The sequence below is a fragment of the Pleurodeles waltl genome, chromosome 12, assembly GCF_031143425.1.
Source record: "Pleurodeles waltl isolate 20211129_DDA chromosome 12, aPleWal1.hap1.20221129, whole genome shotgun sequence".
Taxonomy (NCBI): Eukaryota; Metazoa; Chordata; class Amphibia; order Caudata; family Salamandridae; genus Pleurodeles; species Pleurodeles waltl.
The window spans coordinates 616737013-616756542 of record NC_090451.1 but is presented as its reverse complement, the minus strand read 5'-3'; the positions used below and the strand labels follow the sequence as shown (position 1 = coordinate 616756542).

The 19530-nt window shown below is 40.4% G+C and overlaps 1 protein-coding gene across 1 annotated transcript in view; it reads right to left on the bottom strand.

The window, feature by feature from the left end:
• The window catches only part of COPA (COPI coat complex subunit alpha), a 245868-nt gene that overhangs the window by 189839 nt on the left and 36499 nt on the right, over nucleotides 1-19530 (bottom strand). The window contains exons 2-9 of the mRNA XM_069217919.1: nucleotides 17323-17436; nucleotides 17129-17202; nucleotides 16942-17022; nucleotides 13651-13727; nucleotides 13340-13449; nucleotides 8412-8521; nucleotides 7514-7613; nucleotides 5505-5640 (exon numbers count right to left, since the gene is read on the bottom strand). Coding sequence (XP_069074020.1) covers nucleotides 5505-5640; nucleotides 7514-7613; nucleotides 8412-8521; nucleotides 13340-13449; nucleotides 13651-13727; nucleotides 16942-17022; nucleotides 17129-17202; nucleotides 17323-17436 — 802 coding nt within the window. The remainder of the gene's footprint in view (nucleotides 1-5504; nucleotides 5641-7513; nucleotides 7614-8411; nucleotides 8522-13339; nucleotides 13450-13650; nucleotides 13728-16941; nucleotides 17023-17128; nucleotides 17203-17322; nucleotides 17437-19530) is intronic.

Genomic DNA, 19530 nt, shown 5'->3' with positions numbered 1-19530 from the left:
TTTGTGCCTCCTCCTAAGGGGAGGGGGTCACTTTCTATCCCTATTGGGGGGATCCTCCATCTGCAAGATGGAGGATTCCTAAAAGTCAGAGTCACTTCAGCTCAGGTTGCCTTAGGGGCTGTCCTGACTGGCCAGTGACGACTCCTTGTTTTTCTCATTATCTCCTCCGGCCTTGCCGCCAAAAGTGGGGCCGTGGCCAGAGGGGGCGGGCAACTCCACTAGCTGGAATGCCCTGTGGTGCTGTAACAAAGGGGGTGAGCCTTTGAGGCTCACCGCCAGGTGTTACAGCTCCTGCAAGGGGGAGGTGATAAGCATCTCCACCCAGTGCAGGCTTTGTTACTAGCCACAGAGTGACAAAGGCACTCTCCCCATGTGGCCAGCAACATGTCTCGAGTGTGGCAGGCTGCTAAAACCAGTCAGCCTACACGGGTAATTGGTTAAGGTTTCAGGGGGCACCTCTAAGGTGCCCTCTGGGGTGTATGTTACAATAAAATGTACACTGGCATCAGTGTGCATTTATTGTGCTGAGAAGTTTGATACCAAACTTCCCAGTTTTCAGTGTAGCCATTATGGTGCTGTGGAGTTCGTGTTTGACAGACTCCCAGACCGTATACTCTTATGGCTACCCTGCACTTACAATGTCTAAGGTTTTGCTTAGACACTGTAGGGGCACAGTACTCATGCACTGGTGCCCTCACCTATGGTATAGTGCACCCTGCCTTAGGGCTGTAAGGCCTGCTAGAGGGGTGACTTATCTATACTGCATAGGCAGTGTGAGGTTGGCATGGCACCCTGAGGGGAGTGCCATGTCGACTTACTCGTTTTGTCCTCACCAGCACACACAAGCTGGCAAGCAGTGTGTCTGTGCTGAGTGAGGGGTCCCTAGGGTGGCATAAGATATGCTGCAGCCCTTAGAGACCTTCCCTGGCATTAGGGCACTTGGTACCAGGGGTACCAGTTACAAGGGACTTATCTGGATGCCAGGGTGTGCCAATTGTGTAAACAAAAGTACAGGTTAGGGAAAGAACACTGGTGCTGGGGCCTGGTTAGCAGGCCTCAGCACACTTTCAAATCAAAACATAGCATCAGCAAAGGCAAAAAGTCAGGGGGGTAACCATGCCAAGGAGGCATTTCCTTACACATGGGCTGAAAAGATTGCTTGTTAAATTTTAGTACAGGTAGCTTGTCTTGCTATTGAAATTCTAGGATATGAAAGTGGTTGCCTGGACTTGGCCAGAGAGCATTCAATCAGTGAACACATTTTGACAGGAGTCATGCCACTTCAATCTTGAAAATTACTCGGTCTTCACAAGGAGCATTAAAGAGTTCATGCAAAGCATAAGTGGTGACCATATGTTTTTGGAGATGTGTGAAAACCTTGTTGCATAGAGCAGACCACAATGAACTTTGGTACCTCTGCACTGTTGGAAGCTTGACCAGGGTAATAGATGGAGGAGTGGTTTTCGTTGGCACTTCAAGGGGTTGAACAGGGGTGACACTGGCAGAGATAGGTAAAGACCAGGTGTAGGAACTGAACTTCTGCAGAAAAAGAAATTAACGTAATATGGACATTTTCACCAGGGATACACCCCTGATTAATGTCAATGGAAGAATTGTCAACCTTGCCAACAGGTTTTTAGTTTTAGCTAGCACCGATATGAAATTCAGAGAAAAGATCTGAATATTGATACTGTAAATAGTTGAAATCCTACACCAATAACCAGAGCCCCCTTGGACACCATAGCAATGATACACAATTCCCTCAGATAACTAATGTAATCGGAAATTGGACCATAATAATTAACTAGGTTGAAAAAAACATCTGCCTGCACATGCACTTTTACCCGGATTCATCTCCCTTGCCTATCCCGAATTATGTCTCTGATTTCCCAGTCAATAGAACCTCCTAAGTATATTGCAACACTGCCTGTCACGCTCCCTGCGGATGCGAAGTATGCATGTGAGAACATCTTTGGTATCATCATTTTGGGATTATCATCTTTGAGATGGGTCTCTTGTAAAATTCATCATAGCCCCATATTTCTGTTTATTTAGGACCCCATTAAATGTTACAAGAAATTATTCTATTATGGGTCATTAAAGATTGTTTAAATTGCACCCAGCACCGACCGAGGGCCTCATATTTAATATTCGAAAAAAAGTGTGTGCAATATCAAGAATCGCTGTGGGTGGTAGTGAGAGAAACCTGCCTTCAAATCTACAAATATACTTAAACTGCTCATTTTTATGTATTTTTACACTACTTCAAACCCCGTCAACCCTCACCACCCAAAGTGACCCATTCCCTCCTCTTAAGCCCTTCTCACACTCCATGCTTTGGAGCCCCCCTCCCACCACAAAGGGCGCGGTGGCCTCTTGGAGTGACCCCCCCCTTGCACCCTCCATGCAATCCCCTTCCCCCCTAAACCCAACACCCCAGCACTGCTTTCCGCACCCCCAACCCCTAGCCTAGTGACCCTATCTATGGGATGGTGCCTGGACATAGAACCTGGAGGCGACTTAGACCATCTGGCAACAGCATAGAAAAATTGATGGCCTGGTCAGTGATGGAGACTGATAGTATAAAGATGAAACAAGAGGGAGAAAATAATTTTAAAAAGAGTCATTAAGAAACGGCAAAAAGCATAAAAATAAATAAATACCTTTTTTTTTTTAAACAAACAAAAAACGCATACTATAACTTATAGTACATCTTTCAGATTAGAAGGCCTGGCTCCCTCACTCCCAAACCCAAAACCCTGTTGTTGTAAACAGTGTAAGGAGTCTTACTTGCTCAACGGGCACTAGAAAGATGTGCCATCGGCCCTTGTGGAGAACTTTCAATTTGCTTTGCTGGAAGGTGCCGACTGGGGCTCCCAAGTTCTGGAAGGCATTAATCATGTTTTTAAATTCCTTATGGCACCAAATGTTCCTAAATAAACCATTTTCCAAAGTTCTATAAATTTTATCCTAAACTGAGTTGGCCAGAATATGTTCTTTAATGCGAAAATCTCCAAAAATGACTAGGATCGTTCGTGGGTAAACCCGCCAACCCATTGTTTCCTTATGAGTCCCCTTGGAGCCCATATCTGAAAGTAGAGGATATTCAGGGCCCGGGCCCAGGCTCCCCCCCCCCCCCCAGAAACCTGGCATTAGGCAAAGAGTTCACAGCACTGACAACATTTTTTGGGAGGGTCCAAGGGCCGTTCTGCTTTTAATTTATTCACTCCTCTACTGTTGACCAGGTCCATTAACTGCAGGATTTCCAGACCGTGCATTTTCTCAGTTAACATGTGGATCGCCACATCTCTTGCTGGGACAAGCTCGCTGTGATGGGGTATCGGATGAAGGCTCCTCCAACAGATGTTGCCCTAGGTGCTCCGGTGAATGGTTTAGAAAGGTGTTAGAAGGTTCTGACCCCGAGGGACTAGATCCGCTGCTTTTCATTGCTGGGGTGTGGCTGCAGTACTTCGCTGTATGAAGGGGTTTACCCATTGTTAGGCTCTTTGGTATTAAGTCCTTTGCAAACCGCTTCATTAGTAGCCATAGATAAAAAAAAAAAAAAACAGGACTAGAGCTCACCTAGGAAGTCACCAGCAGCAAGCATAGCTACATGAGCCGCTTCCGTAACTCCCTAGGTTATACTCTGCACAAAGAAGCGCCCAATGCAAGCCAGAAGGATGCAGTATCGCCTCCACTTGGCAGGCTTTCATGTAGCCTCTAAGACTGAGCTGGCCTCAGTTGGCAGCAGCTCAGTTATTTAGTTTAATTAGCAGACCGATCTTCTGCGCATTTCCATAAAGTTACTGACAACCCTTTCTGAGCATATGGCGCTGTGCAGAATGTTCTGCCTCCCCACTTTTCTAATGTATACTATGGTCTGAAGTACTTTAATAAATATAGCAGGGCCTACTCAGAGTCAATGCAACTTAGCTCCGGGCATTGCAGAGTTTTTGTCAACATCCAGGCATTTACGTAATGGCTACAGCAGTAAATTTTCAAGTCTTACGCCACAACTCTCATACACCAGGCCCCAATAGGTTTGCAAGGCTCGCTGATAGAGAAGGTCTTAGAGGTCTAAGATGCTGTCGTTAGCCACAAATTTAGACACTTGGGCAGAGAGCCTAGGCAGAGGAACTGTACTAGGTGTCAAATGGCTAGAGGCGCCATCATTTAGAAGCTTGTCTTTGATTTTCTACACTACCTGGCGTCTGTAACAGGCCTCTGCTTTCCCTTGGAGGAGAAAGAGCTTGCTGAGAGGCGCTCTCTCACAATAGCGGGGGATGGTTACCCCAATTACTCTGTCTGTTCAATACCCGGGGTCAGGGACAGCGCTGCAGTGAATAAATCGCTCATTAGTGAGGAGATTGTTGCTGAATACCAAGAGCTGGCCCACTTGGCCCTCCCTCAGTGCAGCACAACACGAGTTGAGGGTCTGCAGAGGAGCTTTTTGTCTCAAGTTCACTAGACCGCAGTGCACAGACGTCATACTGAGTAGGCAGTTTGCAGTGATGCCCTTGTGACTACCATTAAAAATACTGCGGCAAATGCTCCGCTCCAAGGCGGTATAACGAAACCTGCAGCCTCTTTTCAACAGGTCTCCACTGACTAGTATTTGGGCATCTAATGCCGTACTACACCCGGCCGCCTCAGCGCCATCCGGTGTGACCTGTTGGTATGGTTCTGACCCTTGCCCAATAATTACCATAAGTCCAGGAGATTGGTCCTGTAAGACACTGTACTATACCTAAATGCAATATTTGTTCTTATCTCCGTAGGATAACATTTCAGCTTCCAAAAATTGCACTGTCGACTTTTCAAAACTGTAAAGATTTTTCTTGCAAAACATACTCACCTGATCATATTGACCCTGGTGCCAAAACATATATAAAGATATTTGTTATTTTTGTAAATTGGTGTTGATCTCCTTTTTGAGTTGTGTGTATCATTCATTGACTGTGTGTGCATTTGTAGATGTCCAACACTCCTCTATGATAAGCCTAAGGCTGCTCGACCACACTACTTCCTAAAAGAGCATCTTGAGATGGCTAGAGCAAGCCCCTCTCCACTGTTAAGGGAACCCTTGACTCTTTTCACGATATAGCTCATTTTGATATTTCACATAAAGAGCCAGCTTCCTACATTAGGCATTAAAATCCATATAATTCATTTACAAAGTTTAAGAAAGGCTTTGTGGAAAAGTGAGTGGGTTAGAACTTAAGATTTGACAAAGCATATAATAAATCTTTCAATTTTTAAACCTATATAGGACAACTTCAAAGCAATGCACATTTCGGTAACATGTTTGAGTACTAAACAGTCAACTGTTGAACATGTATGTGAACAAATTAAACATACTTGGACAGTGCTTATAACATGTGACTAACATATGGCAAGTAAAAATGTGTATGCATGAGTAGTAAAAAACAAAACAAAAAACAAATGCATACTACTCAAGAGGAAACAAGGTTGAACACAATACGCAAGGGTAGAAATGAACTGACCGCTTGGACATGTCCCAGACACGAATACTCTTATCTTCTGAATTACTTAGTATTAACTCTTGGCGTGGGTGAAATACTGCACACGAAACATTGTTGTAGTGCCCACGGCATGTATCCACTTCCCAGGCCTTGGATTCTGCAATTTGGATAACACAATGATTTCATAAACTGAAATAACATCATGCAAATGCTTTGATATAAACACGGTTAGCAAAAGTAAGGGCATAAGCATAATAATACATTTAGGAAATTCAGCTGGCACCTTTTCAAATCTTGGTGTCTTTGATTCCAATCTTCCAACAAACCAATGTTTTATTCACTGGAGTTCTACGCATAGGAAAGTGCTGAAAGCAGCACTACCATTGGAGCGTGGGAAAGAGCACCTGCTGTCCTATAACTTTTACACCCAAAAGCTGCACCCTATCGAAGACACATCTAAATAGAAGAGATATTGCTACATATATGGCAGATAAGCTGGACAACCCTACATGTTCAAAAGACAGTTATAAAACATTTTTTTAAGATTATTAATTCTATCTCACATTTTAAGTGGCAGAACAGTTAAGTACGAGTCCTTGAAGTTCTAGTGGTGAAATCATTTAAGTACGTTTTACCATCACATAAAAATAAATGGTAATATCTGTTTAAAGTGCATATCTATAGTCAGTCACCTATTACCACTTATTCCACTCTCAGGTGTCCCATGCACAAGACAAAATGAATTTTAAAGAAACACCTAAATAAACTTCTCTACAGCAAACAAACATATCATAGGAGTACTATGACTATTAAACTGAAGGTCTAATGTACAGTTTCAAAGGTACATAACTTGCCTCTGGCAAATACTGTGATAATACTTTTTGGTTTTCACCATATACCGATAGGCAATGTATACATCACGCCAAATTGGCCCAACACGGCTGCTTCTAGGGCCTGGTGGTCAAAAGTAATGCAAAGTCTATTCTACAGTACCTCAATGGGAAGTGTTAAGGCTCCATTTTGCTATTAACTGTTCAAGTACTCTTAAATGTGACTTTTTGTGATGCTATATATAGGAGACATTTTAACTCAAGTTCTGCAATAGATTAAAGTTTTCAGGTTCTGAACAACAAAAGAAAATCTAGCTGCACTGGCATATGCAAACAGGCGAGTTTTACTCTCAGTACATGTCCTTTGGTAATCTAGGCCTATGCGTGGAATAGTAAGTCAATTTAGTGCCAATTATGACTGTCAGAAATGGAAGGGTTTCACTAACATTTATTAAATTAGATAATGTAGGCACAAATAATATGCAAAGGGCAGTTGATATGTCCTTTGGTGGCTTTACTACTATGCGTTTTAAAAACGACAGCTAGACTTTTCTTGTCTACCAACAATTTGGATTGTCATAACAAACAAAATAACACCATCTCCGAGGAAGTTGCTAATGGACTGATACAGAGTCTGAGCACAAAAGGAAAACATTGCAAAAACACGTGGGCCAATGAAAATGCTGATGTGGATGAGTATGACCTTATAGAAGCAGATCAACATGACATGTGGCATAGGAAGCCGGCGTTATGTGGTTCAGGCCTGCTCTGCTTGGGGCTCTGCTCGTAGTAGGAATCCAAACAGCTTACTCAAAAGGGGAGCAGCTTTCTTATATTAATGGACACTCACCGCCCTTTATGCAATGTGGCACTACTATGTGTTTGCCGCTCAAATGTTGATGCAGAAACCATTACAGCACAATGGTCCAACACTCTCCTCCTCAATTCTATGACAAATATTCTTATTACTTTTGAGCAAGTTACAAGGAATGCCATGTGATGAGATATCACAACTCTTATTTTGGCATTCACTTGTTATATTTTTCATATTTAACTTTAGAAGTAATAACTGAAATAAATGCATACAACTGTACATACCACTAAAACATAATTTAATGTAAAAGTTTCAAATTAAAACGCACACATGCAATTTGAACAGACATACATATTGGCACAGTATTTCTCATATCACCAACTTACCATTCATTCTCCAGATCTTGACCTGTCTATCATCAGCCCCAGAAACTATTAGAGGCATTGTGGGATGAAAGGCAGCCCAATTTACACCACGATCATGTCCCTGAGAGTGAAAGACAAAAACATAGTGGCTTTAAAATTCTGGCTAACCCTGGAGACAAACGGGGGAAGAGCTGAATGACTTCTGATGTTACAGAAATATCATCATATTGCTTAGTGTAGATATTTCCTATTGTATACTCTTTATTGTCATTTGTTTTCCACTTCTGTACACAACGTACTCAAAAGAAAAGTCCCATTAACTTAGGTTAACCACATTAATGGTGACCTTTTCAAATTGTGTTCCACCAGTAATTAAGGAATAGAGTTGAACCCAAACATGACTCAGCTTAATCTGGAGAGGAGATAAACAGACCAAAATTACATCCAATCTATTATTGGAAGTCTAACCACTATCAGGCTCTCATCAGATAAGGGATGCAAAATATGTGATGTGTTACTTCGCTGCATATGTTCCCCTCTTGTGTGATTGCATGACAACATTACACATTACCCAAATAATAATCATAAATATAACTGCCTGTATTAGGATCCCACGGGCTTCGGGACTCAGCCCAACTTGCTAGAGGCTTGAAGAACCTGCAAAAATCCTCAACCAGGCACCTGTCAGGCTGCCTCCATCAACTTTGTGCTACTCCCACTCCCTAAGTCAGTAAAATATCTTTATACCACTATGGCAAACTAATTAGTTAACTCTGTGTCCACAGTTACCAGGGCAAACCAAAACTAAATTACTGTTCACCAATATCTTTTGAAGAAGGTTAATATTTTCAGTTGAGGAAATGCCAAGACATACATGTATGCATGGTTGGAATGTAAGATACACAAAGGTGATAAATACCTCCAAAACATGCTTCACAACAGCATCTGTAGTGCCGAATAAATCAACACCAGTAATCCCACGGACGTCAGATTCAACAGCTCCAGGTGAGAGATTCTTCTTTCTCAGGCCTTCCATGGGGAAGGTAGTGTGGAGAGGGTACAGGGAAGGAGGAAGCAGATATTAGGTCACCTGAAAAACACTGACCGTGCAGTTAAGAGGAAGAGAACTATGGCAGTAATGCATTAATCTGTGAAGAATGAAACTATGAAACATAGTGGACCGGGTGAAATGGCAAGACATGTTAAAAAAAAAAATAATAATAATAATAACTACCAACTAAGTAAAAGTGAAGCCAGGCTGGGGGAGTTCTTGCAGCCACACTGCACTGGTGTATTTATCTTTTATATAAACCCTGGATGATTGTTTCATGGTCTATTGGAAAGTTGGAGAGAAAACAAGGGATGTTTTCATCTGGCTTGCTGTAGACAACAAGATTCTAGCTATCAAATGCTTAACTTGTTGGACATTACAATTTCTCCTATGCTGTATTAGTGTAAATGGAATCAGAGGGCCCACTATGTGTAACACATTTAAAGAATCTGTTGAGATTGTGACCACAATTTCTATTTCATAATGCGTAAAGAATTAAGTGGCAAAAGTAACATCAAGGATATGCACTGAAATGTCACTACTTTAATGTATACTGGTCACATATGTAGAAGAACAACAGGTTGTAGCCATGGCCTAGAAAGCCATGCTTTCAATGAATTATTGTACAGTGCTATGTCATGACAAAGGGAAGAGAGAGGAGTCACCTAGCTATTCCTGATGATTTCTCTCCCTTTAATCCACCAAGACTTGGCAACTCCCATTGAAAGGGGGCCTCAATATCCAATGTATCAAACCTTTTGGGAGACAATGTTCTGAACAGGAGACAAAAGCAGTGCCACTTGGTTATGGGCGCCGCCTGGAAAATTTCTGCCACCACTGCACAAATCCAGAGAGAAACAAGGACACGCTCAGAAAGGTCCAGCTTACTATACGTGTAGTTTGACAGAAGCAGTAATTACATTGAAATACTAGTGAATTAATAAATATGAGCAGCATTCCAAATTCAGCTGTTAAGAGATTATCAAGAGAGAACAATGTGTTTATGACATGCACAAGAATATGAAATGTGTTAAGACAATTGTATATTAAATGTGTAGAAATACACTAAGTAAACATAACAAGTTCCTACAGTAATGTAGTGATCAAGGCGGTTAAGGGCATGCTGCAGGGAACAAATAACAGTGATTTAGTTATTCATAAAGTATGCAAGAAATACGAAGTTTACAGGCAATTAAAAAAAGGGATTGAAAACTCTGACTGGTTCTTGAAGGAATTCACTGTAGAGGGACAGTCTATAAACCTAAAACGAAAGAACACACTGTGCACACCTTCTGCCTAAATGCTGTGCTATTGTTATCTGCAAATTACATGGCAGGAATAGAATTCTGCATGCCTACATTAATTTAGCACACTTTTCTATTTAGGCACCATTTTCCCCTTATCATTGGGCAAGCTCCTGCTTCTACAAAAAATGGACAGACTAACTAAATGTTACAACAATATAGGATTACAACCTACGTTAACTCCAAAATGCCTGATTGTGCATTGTACCTAATTATTAGTCAACTCTCATGGTCAAGAGCAGGAGCTTTGATGGCAATGTAACCCAAGTGAGGTGAATAGTGTTATAACATGCCATTGCCAATTAGGTCCATGTGCTGCTTAATTGAAGCACCAATTTCATCTAAATGAATGTAGACTCGTAGCATTCACCTGCTGCTGTAAGGCTCACTTAATCACAATTCTGCAACACTAGGAAAAATGGAATAAGCTGGAGGCTTTTCACAAATGGCTAACCTTCAGAAATGACGGAAGTCTATATGGAAGGGCCTCTTGACTATGCAGAACTAAGTGAAGCCTTAAGGCATTTTAAATAAAGAATCCATGACACTTCTTTGTGTGCGTTCCTAAAACCTGATCTCATCTGGGTGGTCTGGACTATGAGTGCATGGAAAATAGACACAAACAAAGGGCTGATCTGTTAAATAAGGTTTTAGTATTTTAAACTACTCAACTACTTGGCAGTTATAAGCCAAACTAATGTCATTTAGAATCTCCAAAAGCACAAGTGGAGTCGTTAATTGTCAAGTAAGAGTCTAAGCGACTTCCAATCGAGTGCTGAATAAAGCACCATTTCCTTGTTACAAAGATAATGTAAATCTGGGAAAAGGTCAAAACATTTAAAAGGCCTACAGCTTTTGCACCCTTATACACAACAGACTAAAGTGATTCCTGTGGCTATTTTAACCATGGAAAATTGAGAGTGCAGTATCAAAGGCTATTTCATGTTATTTTTATAGGGATGTTTCTAACACTTACATCTATACAACCTCAACAAACTGGGAATAAAATATAACTTGGAAACAAACATGCATCGTTACAATTACTAAAAAGTCTGACTATCCTTTATACAAATTAGCCAAAGCCCATCAGCAAGTGCATTGATTCTGGGGTGTTATGCTTTCGGTGTGTGGACGCCACATTGAATGTAGCTCTTCCCTTATGGTATGAATATTGATTTGGGAAAAACAAAAAATTCCAGCAAAGCATTCCCAGGCATACATTACAGCTGCTAGTATTTTACATGGTTAATAAGGCACTCACAATTGCATGCTTTTAATGTTTTAATAAACCATTTACAGGAACACTTGCCATCTCTCTCTGTCTCCTTCAGACTCAGCAACAGATTCATCAATGCTTGGGGGGGAAAAGCCAATATTATGGCTGTGGAATTACGGTAAGCATTTGTAACTTAATTGTTCAAGAGACTACTAACCTTAACGGAATACTTTCCAGGAAAAAGACCAACATGGCAACAGCCGTGGTTGGAAAAATGTAATTTGACTGGTTAAGACTCTGGCTACCACGAGCAAGTACAACATGAGAAGAGGATGAGAAAATAATTTATATTTCTTTTACTCAAGGTACTTTAGACCTTCTTCGGTTGACTATAGGAAACAATGTTATCTATCCCAGATCTTTTGAAATACATCAAGCAAACCACTGAATCTGTTCAGCTAAGACAGTCAGGGGAGATGGCAAGAAAGGGAGATGAAGTGGCTGAGGACAAACACAGGTTAAAGGAAGAATGCAATGTCAAATTTCTCGTATTGAACAAGCATAGTGGAAGAAAGCAGAAAACTTCTGCTTGCACCAACTGCTGTCAAAGCTGGTCATGACTGATGTGTACTTAAAAAAAGCATGTCAGCACCATCAAAAAACTGCAATGGTAAACTTAATGGGCAAAACTAATATTTAACCTGTCTAATGATGAAGTCTCAAGTAGATTTTATCTGAAATTTCTACCACTAATAATTCGTGCACTAGAACAGAAGTGTTCATTCTTGGAATGGCAAATAACCAACTGAGTAACATTCACTGAAATAATATTCAATGTCTAATTAGATTGTAGAAATTATTATGGTGGAAAATACTCCTTTGTGCCATAAAGTCATTCTCTGGTCTCCGCACAATATCCAGAGGCAGGTACTGTTTGAACAGGTTACTAAAAGAGTGGTCCACTAATACAGGATCAGAACACCAGTAGAAAACATCAACATCGTAATATTATTTCAGCAGTTATTGGAGATAACCAAGTTTATGTCAAACTATCTAAAAGACAGATTACTTTTTATCACAGACAAATCTGTTCAAGAGCACAAGATGCTTAGAGGAAATAAATAAGCACATTTACACCTAATTAAATAATTCTATAACCAGAAAATCATGTTACATATTATCGGAGATAAATCTATTTGAAAGGTGTGGCATAGCAACAGTCTTCAAGTACCTTATTTTAAATTATATTTGCAGTCATATTCCAATTTAAAATTGCTTTAGGAGTCACACTGGAATACCAGGTTTATATGGGATCAGTACAAGTCTATCTGTGTTCATGAAAAAAGGGTAATCTAAGTTAAGTATTACATCGAAATGAGTGACTAAATTAGTCATAGTTATGACCGACTTCCATTTTCTCAGATGCAACATTGTTGGACGCCAATTACAAAGACTGATTTCAAGTGGGGAAGTAAGTGGCGTAAATACATACCAAAAGACAAAAAGTGTGAGCAACGTTTTCCTGTTAAACATTTATTTCCAGGGAGGGCACTTTACTTAAGTTATTCACACAAAATCAACTTTACTGTTGCTAGCAGTGGCCCAACTCAGGATCCATAGACATGGGAATGGGGTAGTCTAAGTCAGTGGCAACTGATCCGTACTGTTTACAGTGGCACATTTGGGGTAGTTGTTTGACCTAGCATAATTATCTTTGGTTTTCTGTTACGTTAACTACTATGGACAGTACAAACTGGACTGGGAGCCTCTCAATACCTGTACTTTATAGGCCAGAGTTAAATGCTACACTTGTGCACATCAGCTGTTTCCAAAGAGGGCTTGCGAAGAATGGCAGCTAAATTTCACCTTTTTGTTTAAATCTGTTTATCTCAAGGGTGAGCTGATTACAACATTGTGATGACAAAGGTTTTGACACTGCAGAGAGAGACTCCCTTTATCGAAACTATCAACTACTCTCGTACCTTTATCATGATGTCTGATGTCTCTGCTATTTAAGATAGAAAAACATTATATATGCTATTAGAAAAATGTACTGGAATCTTTTGGATCTGGGACGAATGTGAAACTGTCACAACATGCTGTCAAAGAAAAACAGGGACTCTGTTTCAGTAGAATGTTGTGGGCAGTCTAACAGATCCCTAAAACCCTTAGCCTTAGTTTTGCCATCAAGTCGGTCTTTTCCCTTTTATTTTTAAACCATTGCAGTTTAGAGATGGGCTATCACACTGAACACCCCCTCGACATGGGCAGCTCACCAGAAATATCCCAAACGCGCACAGTCTGGTCTAAGCTGGCAGACACCACTAGGTCCTCCGAGGGGTGAAACTGGGCACACATTACATAGTGATTGTGTCCTGTAAGCACACTGCAAATGAAAAAGAAATAATGTTAATTGTAACATGGTGAAGAGAGTGATTTAAACATTTTCAATCATCTTAGTCTGATTACATAAAAATCATATATATCCCTACAACCACTTTATGCACTCAATTGCATAATGCAACATAATGCTGTGCACTACCCACAACATATAGCTGTTCTCCACTTTTATTATTTTCTCTTTTACCAGACACAGGTCCTTGACTGCCAATTCCACACACGGATGGTCTGATCATCAGAAGCGCTCAATATCCATGGGTATTCCTAAAGAGTAAACAAAATTCTGGATTAAGAGAAAACTACAGATCATAAAAATAGAAAATATAGGAAGAATAATATAGGAAGAATAAGGCCCCAGATTTAATCAAGCAAGCAGTGCTGCAAAAAGTACTGATGTGTGCCGCGTTTGAGTAGAATCAGTATAAAGGATCATTACTGTAGGAAATCCATTCTTTCTGCATGGCCACCCCAGATATTTTCATCTTGTATTTTTCCTGGCTTTAGAAATCTGTGGAATTCACCCCTGTCAACCAGTAATAAAGTGCCTGAACTCCCACTTTTAAAATGGTTTAATTGGCATATCCTCAATAGGTGTATTTAACTTGCCTACAAGCCCTGGTATGGTTTACGTCACATATCTAGAGCTTGTAAGTTAAATGGAACTAGTGGATTGCAGCACCGATTGTCCTTTCCACTACAGTGGCAGTGCAACATGGCTTCAGGCCATAACCTGGGTAGCCTGACTCTGGCAATTTAAAACCTGCCAAGTGAACTCTCAAAATAGCCCTTTCTGACTGGTGAAAAACTTCCAATTAAATGTTAATAAGTCATCTCTAAGTAGGCCTTGCAACCCATAAGGCAGGGCACATGGCACTTAAAAGTAGGTGTGTAGAAATGTCATGATAACAAGCACTTAGAGTGACTAGGACTCAAAGGCTATCTTCTCCGCAGGAAGGCTGGTGAACCCTTAGAGGGACACTGGGAAGCATGGTTACATATTATTTCTGCTACCTCCTGTCGGAGACCTCCTAGAAAAATAAATGTACCTAATTTTAATATTTAATAGAAATCAAACTCAATGGTGAAGGCAAGATTTGTAATAAATATTAATGAAAAGTAACTTTTAGTAAGTTCTCTTATCCCTGCCTAATGCTCCTGGAGACTAATTTACATTAAACTCCCCAGCCATCTCAGCCTATACTTGGCCTAAACATTTTGTGAATTAGGTGTGAGATTCCCCCTAGAATCTACACAATAGGTCACCTTAAGTTCCAGGTCGACCAGACTAGGCAGGGATGACTCCCCTGATTTCAGCAGAAAGGTCGGAGCTATGTCCAACCTGCTGACACCAGCTGCCAAATCCTGCATGACAGGTCTGTTGAGCCACACGTCACACATGAAATGGAGGGAGAGGTTGCCAAGGCAATTCTTATGCATCCTGTGTCTAGCTGCTCAAGGGAACTGCTTCTGTCCTAGCAGACTTCTGTTGCTGGGTTTGTGTTTAGTACAATGTTTGCTTCAAACTAGATTTTAATGTTAGATTTGTAAGAACACCAGGATTATAAAGCTACTCTCCACCAGCTCTCAGAGTATATGTTTAGCATGGCAGAAGCCTTTTGCTATCTTCTATTTGCTGTGACATGCTGCATTTTAGGCCTGTTTGAAAAAAGGCAAAGTAGGTAAGGTTGGCTGTTGCATCTTAGTTATATATGTCATTACAATATCATGGTTGGCCTGCTACATCACTGTATTCCATCATGACCCGCAGGAGAGAATGAGAAGAAATGGAGCAGAAAGCTGTGCAGGCTGGTCCATATGTTGGATTTTCTAAAGATAAATACATTAAAGTTAGACCTTCCTTCATGGCTGGTTTACTTTAAGAAGCAATTGTGGCTTTGAACCCTAGGAACTTTTACCCCATTGGTTAGGGAAGGGCCAGGAGTCAACCCGACCCACTAGCTCATGCCAGGCATAAATGTCGCATTTCCAAGCACACACTTCAGAACACTTCTAGACCTGCAGGACAAGCAGAAGACTGAACCTGCTGTCTTTGACCTGAAAGGAGCACTGACGGATTGAACATGCTCCCCCTTGTACTGGAAAAAGTGTTGGACTCCAAGGGTAATACAACTCACCTTCTGTGTCACTAAAGGGGGACAACAAGCTGCAACAGTCCTTTTCCTGGAAGAACCCTTCAGACCAGTGGTAACTAGTCTTGGACTGGACTCCACTGGCGGCCTCTGCCTCTCTTCCTATGAGTCTATATGTGCCTCTCCACACCCCAACTCCCCAGAGTTTCTAGGGGGTTAGAAGTGTACTTCTGTGGAGGATTGGACTTAAAAGGAAAAAGTCATCACAGTCTGTCTCAAATCTCACTTAGGTTCCAGCCTATCTCTTCCATATAAGATCATTCGCACTGTGTTTTTTGGCTCTATTCCGACTTCGAACTTAAAAAATGCATAACTTTGGTTACCCTTATTGGACTTTTGTCATTTGTGTCATTCTGCTTATTATATTTTACTTTTTTAATTTTGTGTGTTTTTTTTTTTTATTGTTTTGTACTTTGACTCCGTGACTGTTTTGGTACTGCATAAATACTTTACACATTACCTCGACGTTAGGCCTGTCTGATCTGTGCCATTGCTACTGCATAAATACTTGACACATTACCTCGATGTTAGGCCTGTCTGATCTGTGCCATAGCTACCAGAGTGTTGTCTGTCTTTGGAGTGGGCAGATGCACACCTCACTAATAATCCATTTTCTTATATTTACCATAATCAGTGGGCTATTAAGAGGGTGGTTGGGAAGGTTTGCTACAGCTAAATATAGATTGTAGATTATTTCATGCTTACATAGATGCTACGCTGATTTGACAACCATTGTAGCACCTTACAAATTGATATAAACGCTACTGACAGAGTGCGCAAGAGAAAGTGTCTAAATTCTTCCACTGCAGATTATCAATGTTTCTGTAGAGTGAACCCTAAACGAGGGGGTTTGCAAAAATGTTTAAGAATTAAATTAAGCTAATGCTTAGAGTCCATATATTCAAACTGAATGTCCTAAATGTCTGCTGGATGTTGTGTTAGATGTTGATTAACATGGGTAATAAAACTGTCCAACTGCATTTTAGTTATTTACATCACAATCACAAGTAATGAACACATTGAGATGCATCTAGAAGTCTTATCTCCAACAAAGGTTATCATTTGGTTAACAAAGTTAGCTTTGGAGTAACACTTCCTTTGCATCATATCAGGTAGATCTTTCATTACAAGAACCTCCCTACTTTCAGCTTCGACTTATGGGTGATATTCACTTTGAAAGTATTAAGTCTCCTGTTAAGGATTTTGACCATGATGTAGGTGACCTTGTGGAAGTTTTTGAGATAGTAAAAAAACAAAAAAAAAAAAAACAAAAAAAAAAAATAAAAAAAATGTGGTCTCACTATCACAAATCAAGTACTGATACTCACATGATGGAAGAAAGTGGTGCGGATGTAATCAAGGTGTCCAAGAAGAGTGAACAGACAGCGGCGCAATTTGTAGTTCCAAACCTGTGTTCAAGAACAAAAACAAAAATAAAATCAACTGCAAACTCACAAACATTGGAGAATGGCCTTTGTCTGCTCCTCTTGCAGACATCCAAGTTGCGTCCTTTACCTTTATTTTGTAATCATCGCCTCCAGATACAAACAGCGGTTGTTGTTTGTGAAAGTCAATGCCACGGACAGGGCCTTTAAGAAAAGAAATGGGTAAATCAATGTAATAACAGGTTCTGAGGCTGCAATGATAAAACAAAAACATCTGTATACAAATAAATCTGCTTAACAAGTTTAAAACTTAAATGCACTCACCATCATGCTCATCAAACTTGTCAATAAGGGTGCACATGCGGTAATCCCATAGTTGAATAACACCATTGTGCAAGCTGGTTAAAATCCAAGGCCGTTTGGGGTGAAAGCTAAGCCCTATGAAAAATGAAGCACTGAGTTAGTATTTAAGCAGTCAAGTACGAAATAAAATGTAAGTGTGAATGCCCTGCCAGCACTTGTCAATAAATTGTTTACATTGAAACCTGATTTTAACAGATAATGAAATATCAGCAGGGGCTTATTCTAGAGGAAGAGGCATAACTATGATGTCCTCCCCCTTCACCGGGAGTGAAAGGTAACCTTGCTTTCTGAAAGCTCAGTAATCAAAGTTGTTCGGACAAAGATCATTGTGCATACAGTGCCTCTAGAATAAAGTCCATACATAAAGTGGCATACCCAGTACACCTGTTCTTAGATTTATGGAGATAGTCTGAAAAGCAAAACAATGACCAGGCTCAGAAGAGGTCCAGGCACCTGTTTTGGTGAAACTGTGCTGCCTCCAAAGCATACATTAAGTCTAATTTGTGTATAAATTGTGGATGGTGCAGCTTACAAACATGAAAATAGAGCCACTACTTTGTTTTCCAAATTATGTGCAGGATACAGTACAATTTGAGAGCAAATAGGTACATGGATGAGTGCCTACTAAATTAAAACAGGTTCATGGTATAGCCCCAGGTTTTCTGTCCTAGGGCCACCATTTCAAAATGAAGCTTGGAACCTATGATTCTGAAGACAGACCTAGATCTTGACAAAATCACCAGTACAAATTACAGAGAAGTATTTAATAGAATCATATTCAGCCGTGCTGGTCCTTCTCTCCTCCTCAAGACAGAAAATGCATTGGAACAGTGATTGCTGCTTGTGATGCAAAAGGCAGAGTGTCTTGGACAACACTTGCACATGCCTAGCATAATCAAAGTCCTCACACTGCTTTCAAACAAACAAAGGCCCACATGGTAAAAATAGTTCGTGGTCCTTGTACTGGCTATTGTATAAACACAAAATCCCATAGGCATGGCCCAACAATCTAAAGGAACCTTCCTACACAATATGAACAGCACAGGGAAACAGCCCAGGACTCTAGCACAGCATCAGAGTTTGTTGTCCCTAAAGACTGTATAGTTAAATGTCTGCATATGTATTCCTTAGCAGACATCAACCCCTATGACTGAAGACTAAAAATATGTGAGGATCAGACAATGCTACCAAATGTATTAACAGTCCTTTTTTAGTATCCGGAGAAAAAGAACAGGGCAGTGTGACACTTCTTAGCAATACGAGATAACGGAGCACCACAAAGTATACATCTCACATCTGAAATAGAAAATGTTCACTAAGTCAATCTTTCTCGTTTGTCTGAAGAACAAAGCAAGAGGAAAGTGTGTTAAATGTTTACTAATAGCCTTTTATTTGCTGCAATCAAATCATATGCATATGCAGCCTGGACATAATGTAATGTGGGATTGGATTGTTGGAAAGAGCAGCTGGGTTCTGGGAAATGAGACAGGCAGGGAGGTGAGGGAAATAATAAAATGTTACTTGGCAGAGAAAATGCTAGGAAAAGGTACAGTGAAGAAAGTTCGGAACAGGAAAGAAAAATTAATTGCAGGAATAAACGAGAGAAATAAGGATATAAATCCATATTCGTTATAAGCACTATCCAAATGATTTTATACAGAGCAAAAAAAGAGTAAACACGCATAACCACTGATTTTTGCAATTTTTGTTTTTTAAGAACACTGGGAAACATTGAAAAAGACAACCATAATTTACGAAAAATGGAAACTGAAAACAGGAAAGCCTAAATATAGTCTGTGAAAAATATATTACTTAAACAGGCTATTTTAAGGGACACAGATTACCACACTCAAACTGGAATTACCACCAACAGTATGAACGCACCTCTATTGTCTCTGGCCCCATGTCCAAAAAACGGGGTTCATGATACCTTGTTTTAAGTAATATTTTTAAGATTTATTACAGCAAACAAAGACCTGATTGTTAATCCTGGTCTTAAAGGTCATAAAGGGCCCGATTATGACTTTGGCAGATGGGATACTCCATCAAAAACATGATGGATATCCCGCCCGCCTTATTACCATCCTTATTACAAGTTCAATTATATACTATGGAACTTGTTAAACGGCGGGCGGGATATCCGTCACATTTGTGACAGAGTATCCCATC